Source organism: Parasteatoda tepidariorum, chromosome 2, assembly GCF_043381705.1.
Source record: "Parasteatoda tepidariorum isolate YZ-2023 chromosome 2, CAS_Ptep_4.0, whole genome shotgun sequence".
In the NCBI taxonomy this organism is placed as follows: Eukaryota; Metazoa; Arthropoda; class Arachnida; order Araneae; family Theridiidae; genus Parasteatoda; species Parasteatoda tepidariorum.
This window is the reverse complement of record NC_092205.1, coordinates 6,787,664-6,798,347: the sequence shown is the minus strand read 5'-3', so window position 1 is coordinate 6,798,347 and position 10,684 is coordinate 6,787,664. Positions and strand designations below refer to the sequence as shown.

At 28.3% G+C, this 10,684-nt stretch overlaps 1 protein-coding gene across 1 annotated transcript; it reads right to left on the bottom strand.

Annotated features, from left to right (window-relative positions):
* Positions 1-1,854: 1,854 nt before the first annotated feature.
* On the bottom strand, positions 1,855-7,635 carry LOC107437304 (uncharacterized protein C3orf38 homolog). Its single transcript, XM_043051388.2, has 3 exons — positions 7,410-7,635; positions 4,095-4,279; positions 1,855-3,830 (listed from the first exon to the last, which is right to left on the bottom strand). Exons 1-3 carry the CDS (start codon positions 7,531-7,533, stop codon positions 3,312-3,314), a joined length of 828 nt encoding a protein of 275 aa, XP_042907322.1. The 5' UTR covers positions 7,534-7,635; the 3' UTR covers positions 1,855-3,311.
* Between the last annotated feature and the right edge of the window lie 3,049 nt (positions 7,636-10,684).

Genomic DNA, 10,684 nt, shown 5'->3' with positions numbered 1-10,684 from the left:
ACAAATGGTATTGGTACTTGGAGGTTGAAAAGAGCAAAGGAGTGATTAAAGTAATCTAAATACAGGTTATTTAAGGATAAAGCTTTTAGAGACAATTTCAAAAGAAAATTCCAGTTTTAATAAACAAACTTTTTTTTAATAATTTCAATCCCTCTTTTATTCTTCTTGATTAAATAATTAACGATCTGAGTTTAGAGACCATTTTCTGCTTTCCATCTTACAGTTTACTCTTTATAATATATTTTAAATAGATTCTGAAACTATATTAAGAGTGGTCATTATGACACATCAACACTTACTACATTGTTTCAACTCAAATTGTTTTCAATCAAAATTGCGCAAGTGAGAAAGTTTTATTTGGTAGAAGTTTTATGTTAAGAATCATAATTAATTAGTCAAAAGTTATTAACAAAGATATAGTTTATTGAAACACAAATATACTTTCAATTCATTAACATTATAATAAGTAACTTAAAGGATTTATCTCGTTCTTGATAGAGAATTTCGTTTCTTGTCACTACTAGTTATTAACAAAGATATAGTTTATTGAAACACAAATATACTTTCAATTCATTAACATTACAATAAGTAACTTAAAGGATTTATCTCCTTCTTGATAGAGAATTTCGTTTCTTGTCACTACAAGGGATTAACAAGACCTTGTGACAGTTGAAGCTTTAAGCTCAAATATCATTAAAAAAAAAACTTAAAGCAAATATTAGTTTTATTCGAACTATTTTGCTAACATTATAATATACCTAATAGATGATCATATTTTTAATGATTTCCTTAAGTTAGTGAGTGAAAATAACTTATAAGTTATTTTATTTTGACTTGCATAAAAAATAGAAAAAAAAATACATTTCATTTACCTCTCAGTACACATTTTGCAAACACAGACCACAGATTTTTATTTAATATGGGATAAATATTATACTTTAAATATATGCAACATATGCAGAGCTCACATCAGCTATAAAAATTTTGCACTTTAAAAGGATAATTTAATTTTTCATTTAGTGATCATAAAATATACAGTGGACATATGTAATGAAATTTAAATTATAAAGAGACACACATTATACATATATTTCATGGTACATAACTGCCTATGTTTATGCAAGAACAGCATATTTCAATTTTAAAATATTCTAAACACTTATGATTATATTCGTATAGTCCTTAAAACGTTTTTTTTCTTTTTTTTTAACAATATAGTTACAGCACGATTATGATACATTAATCCCACATTAGAGTTATTTTTTAAAATAACTTTATAGAGATGCTCAACTTGCAAGGATTTTACTGTAATCCTCCCAGTTTCCAAAAACCTTTTCAGCATTTAGCACAACAGATTTCTACATGTTTACAAATTCCCAATGTTTTTAATTACAAAACCATTGCAATTTTAGGAGATTTTGTCAATTAATTTTTCAGAAGTTAATGGCTACAGATTTTAACATGATTTTTTTTTTGTTGATAATATAATTCAGACATATGAATTTTGCATCATGCATTAGAGTAATCAGTTATCAATGGATTTGATATGCAACAATTTTTTTGTAAATCCACAAACTTTTTTCAATAACTTTTTTGGCAATATTGCAATAGATGCATGCCTGATTTACAATATCAAGATTTTTTTTTAAATACAAGAAAAATAACTAAATACGTGAATATTTCAAAGAAAGGAACATATTTATCGTCCATGAATAAGATTTTGAGGATATTTGTTAATTACTTGAAACCAATTGCCACTGTGTCACTATGCTGGTGTGAATCCTAAACATATAAAACTAAATGTCTTTAGTTTTGATGTGTTCATGTAACTATTAAGTAAATGACAAATTATGATAGGTTATTTTAACTTTTAATTATAGGAACAATTATTGTTACTACAGAAAAAATCTAAATTTGAAGAATATAAAATATAAAAAAAGCCCTGCTGGTTCCATTTATCTTAATTGGAAAATTTTATATACAGAATATGTGAATAATTATGAGACAGCTTAAACTTGTAAAACTGAGAATTGAAAGTCCAGTCAGTTATTTTCATTTAACTATCAACTTTCTTTTAATTGTATAATCAATTAAACAACTTCAACTTAAGACACAATAACTTTTAATTACACATTGAACACTTAAAACAATGAAAAAAATTTGGAAAATAACAATGAATTTTTATGTTACATAGAATTTTTTATCAAAACAAATTCAACATTTTTTCAACAAATTAAAAAAAAAAAAAAAAACACTATTTTTGCATAAACATAGAAATAAAGTTTCAAGTCACTATGATGAATACTTTAAAGAAAATATATGTGAAATATTTTTACTGCATTATTATTTTTATTATTATGCATTATTATAATTTTTTACTGCATTGCTATTTTTATGAGTATATTTCATAAAAGTCAAAAAAGAAAATAGAACATACTTTAAATAGAATTATTAAATTTTTATGCACTGGATGATAACCTCATGAGCTGAAAAGATTTTAAGTTGTTATTGGAAATGACATTTTAAGTTACAAAGTGGGTACCAAATTTTATCCTTACAGATTCAGATTTTTCAATAATTACGATTAGAAAAATATGGTCTCTATAGTTAGGCCAAAAGAGTGGCTGAAAGTTTCAATAACTATGTCCTCTGAAATTAGTTAAGCAAAATAAAAAGTTCTGGCACACAATTATCAAACTTGTTTATCTAAATGTGCAAAAAAAAATTTATCATGTGAAAATCTGATCATTAAATGAGAAGTTAGTCAGGTGGTCCTTTTGTGAACACTGCACTCATTACATTAATTAAAACTTTGCAAAATAATAAGCAGTCTAATAAATTGCATATATATTAATTCAATTAATATAGGAAATTTAATATTCTTTCTCATGGCTCATGACATTAAAAAAATTAACACTTAGAGTTCTGATTCTTTCAGTCATCAATAAAATTTCGATTATTACGGTGATGGTAACAAATGTTTAAAAGCTACGATCGCATTCATAGATAAAAGGACTTGTGTTTTATTTTATAATTATTTTCATATTCTGGGTTTCGAATGAGCCCAAACAAAAATTCAAAGAGCCCTATTGGGTTGTTATTATGTTGGTGCACAGTGCCTTTAACACTAATCTTGATCAAACCACGAGCTTCTTGCTTGCATTGAACTGATGAGTCATTGGGGAAAAAAAAGAAAATTTGTAATGAGCTATTAGACTGGTTAGGAAGTTGACAGAATTGTAATCACTGTGAGATTAAAAAAGGAATATTCATAGTTCTGATACTTTCAGTCATCAATAAAATTTCAATTATTACGTTGATGGTAACAAATTTTTGAAAGCTACGTTCACATTCATAGATAAAAGAACTTGCTTTATTTTATAATTATTTTCATACTCTGGGTTTCGAATGAGCCCAAACAAGAATTCAAACAGCCCTATAGGGTTGTTATTATGTTGGTGCACAGTGCCTTTAACACTTATCTTGATCAAACCATGAGCTTCTTGCTTGCATTGCACTGATGAGTCATTGGGAAGAAAAGAGAATTTGTAATGAGCTATTAGATTGGTTAGGAAATTGACAGTATTGCAATCACTACCAATATCAAGATCCTCATTTTCAAAAGGCGAGACAATATAAGCTTTAAGCATGGCATCTTGCCAAAAATGTTCCACACCAAAGTCTTGAAGTTGATTGAGAAGTGGAAAGAACCATTTGATAAATCGAACTCCGAATAATTGCTCATCTAACGAACTTTCTTGTTTTGTAGGAATTACTGATTTAGAAGGAGTTTCTGTTTCTTCCTTCTCTGGCTCCCAACAATCCATGGCCTAAAATAGTTATAAATATTATTTGTGAGTTTTTGGAATCAAATCATAACAGATTTGTATAAGAAATGAGTAAAGTGAATGAAAATAATTCATTAAAAAAAAAGAGGCAGAAAATATATAAACTGTAAAAGCATATTTTTTTAATATTATGTCGATACATTTTTCTTAACAACACAATTTATTGAATGATGATTACTTCCCCGTGTATTAAATAAAATTATTGATTACTTTCCCTTGTATTTGAGAAAATTAATGATTACTTACCCGTGAAGTATCTGTACTCTTCCATTCTTGTAAGCACCTGTCTATAAGCTCCAGTCTAGAATTATCTAAAGAAATGGATCCACAAAGCTTTCTTAAGTAGGATGATAAAACTTTTATCGTAATTTTTTGCCTCTTTAAAACCTCAGTTGGTTTTTCAATGCAAGATAGAATTGTTGTGATGGCCTCTAAAAAAATTTGACAAAGAAATTAGTTTTTAATGTGATGTGTAGATAAACAGCAACTGTTCTAATTTTAATGCATATAACAAATAAACAATTTTTATACAGTCAACAAAAATAATTTTAAGATGTCAATAATATTTAAGTTTTTATAATATAGAGGTTAGTTTTTATGATAAAATATTACAATATAAGAATATTAGCAACAATATTTGGTGACTATAGTTATCAACTAAATGATAACAGGCATTATTAAGTGTAAGTAACTCTACTACAAAGAAAATAATAATTGATATGTTATTTTCTATAATTGGGATGGAAGTTTTCTGAAATTAGGTGTCATACCAGTTCATTATATTCAGGTAAGAAATGCTAATTTTAAATTTATCCTATGAAAAGGTTGAAGAGCTGTTACTCTTGTTATTGGTTATAAAAGTTACAATGGCAGCCAATATTTTCACTTCACTCTCATACTAAAAATATTGAACATAATAATATAAATCCTTGCAATCAAAAGAGAAAATATTTATAGGTATATGTTTGGTAGAAAAAAAATGGAATAAATCTTCCACTTAAAAAACTGACAAAAATTAAGAATATTGCCCTTATAAACTGGTAAATATATAACTATTCTATTTTAATTTTTATGTGCAAATTGTGGGTCTCTTATTTAATAACACGGTGTGTAGCATTTTTAAAAGGTGCTTATTTTCGATTTCCGTTATTTAAAAGCCATTAAAGGTGCTTTTTTCATTGGGTGTTTTTAAAAAGTGCTTAATTTTCACTTTTCAAAAAAGATTTTTTTTCGTTACCATGTCGATTTTTGCTACAGATTATGCAAAAGCGTGCTTTTCATATTGTTCTATTCAATGTTTTCACAATTCAATTCGGCATACTGTCGAGCCATAGCGTATGAAAGCGCCAATAATTTTACATGTGTGATGAAATACTCGCAAGTCTGCATGTGCATCTACTGAGCTGGGTTTGGTGAGATTATTGCACTGTCATGTGCAACTCTGCAGCATTTTGCAAGATATTCTCAATTTCAGACTTCATTTTCCACCTTCTGATATCAAAGAGAAAAATATCTCGATCATTTTATAACGGCTAATATAATCAAGAAAAGAGTTCTTTGTCAGAAACTAGTTATTTTATCATGATCATGTAAAGTTTGTGGAAATTATTGTGCATTTTGATAAAGTATATAGTGCTTAAAAAGTACTTAACAGGTGCTTGTTTTTTCTTCAAAGATTTGGCTACACACCCGGAATAAATATACTTTAACTATACACTATTATACGGTAATAAAAGAGTTGCTTTAAAGAAGACATTCAAGGGTGCCGGCAGGGAGGTGCACTTGCACCTCCCTGGCTTTTTTTTTAAACAATTAAAGAGATACAGAAAAACAATTTTGCAATAAAATTTTTTTATTCAAAAACATATAATTAAGTAATTATTGATTCAAAACAATTAAAAAATTGTTTAATCAAACAAGAATTGTTATCGTCTTGGTGTCCAAATCTGTTTATAACTTTTTCAATGAATTCTGAGTCATCTTTGATTCTTTTCTTATGCACACTGAGCATGCACAAACTACTTAATCTCTCGTGAGACATTGCTGACCGATTCCATGTTTTGATGCGTCGGATTGTATTAAAAGTGAGTTCAATAGTGCACGTAGTAGCTGGAAGAGATAGGTTAATTTTGATTGCCTCCGCCACAGCTGGAATAAAACGATGTGGCCTCAATAACTAAATCGATGTATTCAAGGGATTCATAAGATTTTTTTTTATTCCTCCACATTTTGTGCCACGTTGTAGCTTCAGTGATGAAATTCGGTGAGAGCACATCTTTATACAAAGTATGTATATCAACACAATAAATAGGTACCAATGTTAAGCGTGCACAAACACGCTAGTATACAAAACTACTGTTTGTAGTTATTTGTGTTTCAAAGTCAGTAATTATGCTAGCGCTATCAATACAGTTTTTTGTGGCAAAATTTGCAAGTACAAGAAATTCGTACTTTTTTAAAAAAAATATCTTGTTAACAATAAAGAAATGTATGTTGAAAAAAATTAACAGATGAAAGTATATGTAATAACAAAACAAAATGCAATAACAGAATATTTTTATTTTTCTATATATACATAAATAATTTGCTCGACTTCGCGCGCAGGTCGTCGGGCTACCGAAGCGGGGGTGCCATCCCCTCCGCAGAGGATCAAAATTGTGATGGCATGTCTTCGGATCATCCTCCGGGATGTTTCCCAGACCGNGTGTTTCAAAGTCAGTAGTTATGCTAGCGCCATCAATACAGTTTTTTGTGGCAAAATTTGCAAGTGCAAGAAATTTGTACTTTTTTTAAAAAAATATCTTGTTAACAATAAAGAAATGTGTGCCGAAAAAAATTAACAGATAAAAGTATATGTAATAACAAAAGAAAATGCAATAACAGAATAGTTTTATTTTTCTATATACATACATAAATAATTTTTTTTTATTGTTAGAGGGCTGCACCACCTTTTTATATTATTCTGCCGGCGCCCTTGAAGACCTTCCAGCATTATAAATATATATTCTAGCATTCCAATAATTAATTATGCCAAATTATTATGAAACATTAAGCTAATAAGTTGAACTACTAACAGTGCTGATTCTGCAGAATCCTTTCCTATTTCAATACAATAAAATTTATTATTATTACTTTTTAACTTTCATTTTCTTTAAACAATCCTATTTATAAATTAATTTGAAGCTATAATTTAGATTTTACGCTGTAAGACTTTAAAATAAACAAAAAAAAAAAAAAAAAAAAAANAAAAAAAAAAAAAAAAAAAAAAAAAAAAAAACTTAAAAATTATAACAGCAAAACAAAATAATTTAATTTCAACAATTTTTGAATTAAATTAATTTATTTAAAATTCCTTGAAAAAATGAGATAAAACAATAAAAGAAAATTAGAATATAAAGAGATAGTTTGTTGTTCTGCTCAAAACTATAATTCCCTTAATATAAATATTAATTCCACACCTATACAACAAAATATAATCATATATTTGAATAAACATAAATTAATTCTCAATAATTCAGATGGTGTCAATTATTTGTTGATATTTATAAAATTGTTACAAACCACTGCGATTTTTAGTCCCACGAATTCGTCCTTTTGTAATAGTATGAAAGAGAGAAAATAAGTCCTCGCTTTCAAGTTCCTCAAGTAAGTTCTCTAATCCATATTTTTCAGCAGGACTTAGCATTTTTCTCGACTTTACTTGTCACATTACGATAAAAACCAAAATGTTTATATTATCTTCGTCTTCGATCTAGTCCATGATCAAAAGTTGGCAACAGAAGCCAATAACAAAGTTTTACTTAATACATTTAAAACTGCTTATAGCTTAGTTATATGTATTAAAACGCCTAAGTAAGGCTCTGACAGTGCAAACAAACATTATGAGTAATGACGTCATATCACTTCAAACATTTCCACAAATGAGAATATGTGCTCCATCTAACGGCTCAATAAATGGAATGAAACGAAAAATACAGATAGTTCTCCGAAGTAAATGTGAAATAATATTTTCTTTTGACAAATATTATTAATGTTAATATTTCAGTTAATGATTTCTTGGTGTTCAGTAATACAAACAATTTTCCTTCTAGATTCCTATTTGCTTTTTTTTTTTTATATTTCCGTCGATAGAAATGGGCTACAGATGGTGGACAGTAGAACTCTTTACCTAATTCAACACTTCGCATGCTTTCACTATTTAAGTGTAGATCATCATAGCAGAAGGAAATACGTTAGTTTTTGTCTTGATTTTCAAACAACTTGAAAGTTTCTAATGTAGGCAACTGTTTAGAACTCGAAACTGCAATAAACAAAATTATTATAAAAAGTGCCGCGGAAATTTGTGAAAATTGTTTTGACAATTAAAAGCAAAAAATATTAAGGAAGGGGAAAATATCGCAGTAGATTCCCCGACAACTGATCAGAAGATAAGAGGTAAGGTGTGAAGATTAATACTTGGTTGTTGCAATCATTACATCGAGCGTTGCGATTGCGAATAGTTTGTTCTGTTAAAAAATATTGTGGAAAAAAATGTTAAATTTTAAAGAAAGAGTAATTTTTTGTGATTTTATTATTGTAAAAAATTTTTTTACTGTACTCAATGGGTTGCAAAATCACAAAGGGATTTCCTTAATGAAAAAAAATTTTTTTTGAAGTGTGAAGAGGTACATAAGGATAAAATTATGCAAAAGGTTTCGTAATGTCTGAGCATAATTAAAATCCTTTCAAAAAATGAAGCTAAAAAGTCCCCACGTTATGGATCGATAATTAATAGTTGATTGAGGAAGAAACAATTATGTTATTGACGTGTATTGAATCGCTGATGAGGATAGCAAAAACATCAAAACCTGATTGATTGCCCAATGAAACTTAAAAGAGGTTTTAGAAAGCACTTTTAAACTCATCTCTTTTCAAATCGGAAATTAAACAGGTTTTGATGTTTTCTTCCCATTTTTCTCCGAATTGATTTGAAGAACTTCAATAGATTTTTAGCTTTTCCCCTATTAAATATTATTCCCTTTTGTAGTTGAAATAAAAAATTTAAGGATTTTTGTATAGAAAAATCGACGTAAGAAAAGGGTTTGAGAAAAAAAAGTGAAATATATTTTGAGAAAAGAAAAACCTTATTTTATGGGGAACGAAACATTTATTCACGAAATAATACATGAAAAGCTTCATAAAAATTTACTATGCACAAACAGAAGTAAGCAAATAAATAAGAAAAAAATAAATCTATACCTTTTGAGTTTTAATTTCCCTAGAAGCTAGTCGACAGGTTCTTTTCAGATTTTGTATTTTACAAACTGAACTATATATACTTTAATATGCATAAATTTTTTTTTTTGCATAAGTATTTTTTTAAAAAATTTTTGGCAATTTTTAAAAATTGCAAAGTGAAAAATAACAATTTTAAAAAAATTGTTCTTTTTGTATGGAATTATTTTTGAATAAACTGATTTTCCATTTGCGTGCAAAAATATTTCGATTCGCTTAAATATTTCAAGAAGTCCAGTAAAATTCTTAAAATTCGTGAAAACTGAAAAAATGCTGTAAAAGTTCGAAATTTCGATATTTTACCTATTTAGCTATTGGGAATATATAATTTCCTGGTTAAGGCAGCCATTCATATTTTGAGGGTTTGAGGGTTAAAAATTCAAATCCGATGGAAAGAAAAAAAAATAAACGCTTTTCAGAAAATTGATTCCTTCCATCGTGTGCACAAAATAATTATTATATTTAAAATTAGGCTTTGAAACTAAGGAAACTTGATAAGGATTGACGTTATAGTTGAACATGAGAGACGTGGGAAAAAGAATCTGAATTTTCAGTCACTAACAGTTCGTTGTTCATCTCATGAGATAATTCGGCAAGGAAACAAAGAATTAGTTTTTTTATTAATTAATTTACCTTATCTCAAGAAATATTTTATATCTTTAAATGAATGAAATTTAATGGGAAATTTAGAAATATTCTCCATGGTTGAGTGATTTAACTTTCTATTTCTGCACATTACATTAGTTTATCAAATGGAATTTTTATAAAAACAAAGTGAGTCGAATATAAAAGTAACATATGGAATAACTGAACTGACATACTATTATGATTCGGTGTGGTTGACCCCTAGTAAAATTATAGGGATTACTAGCAACCGTTATGTCTTTTTTTATGAATCCTTATAAGGCTATAAAATATGTATCGATGTTTTTTATTTATTTCTTAAATATTTAAATATTAATCAGTTGAAAGCATTTTATGGCACAATAAATATTGTGGAAAATTGTGCACTTAGGGAAAGGGGTATCGAATGTTGTTAAATGAGGAAGGATTCGAAAATGTAGTTGCTGAATATCGGAAGAGGTTAGAAATTTTTTTATTAGTTTTTATTTTATTTTATAACCGTTGTTGAACAGCCGACCCAATAATTTGGGTTTACGACTACTAATGTTCAACTCCGTAGACTTGTAATTTTGAACCCAATTCAGAAGACAGGGGAGATTCTGGATCAAGTATTGGGAGAAATGTGAATTCGTGGAGGACTTTTTGATGGAATTAATTATCATTTGCTTTACATGGTGAGGAAAACAATGAAACCTTCCCATGGTTAGCCCGATGTCAAGGGGACTCTAACCCATGATCCGTTTACCACTGAGGATATTTTACGTCAGCACTGTAGTTGGTTCTAGACCGGATGCTGAGTTTGTATCGACCAGCCATCCCTGGCATTCGAACTCGGTTGACCTGATTGGAGGCGAACGCTCCACCCCTTGAACCATCACAGCTCGAAGAGGTTAGAAATGTAAAGTTTGCTAGATTATTTATTCTAGTAAACTAGATTA

Coding starts and splice junctions, on each gene's coding strand:
- LOC107437304 (XM_043051388.2), bottom strand. CDS start 7,533: ATGCTAAGTCCTGCTGAAAAATATGGATTAGAGAACTTACTTGAGGAA. Junction 4,280..7,409: donor TGGGACTAAAAATCGCAGTG/GTTTGTAACAAT, acceptor AAATTTTTTTAG/AGGCCATCACAACAATTCTA. Junction 3,831..4,094: donor AGAGTACAGATACTTCACGG/GTAAGTAATCAT, acceptor TAACTATTTTAG/GCCATGGATTGTTGGGAGCC.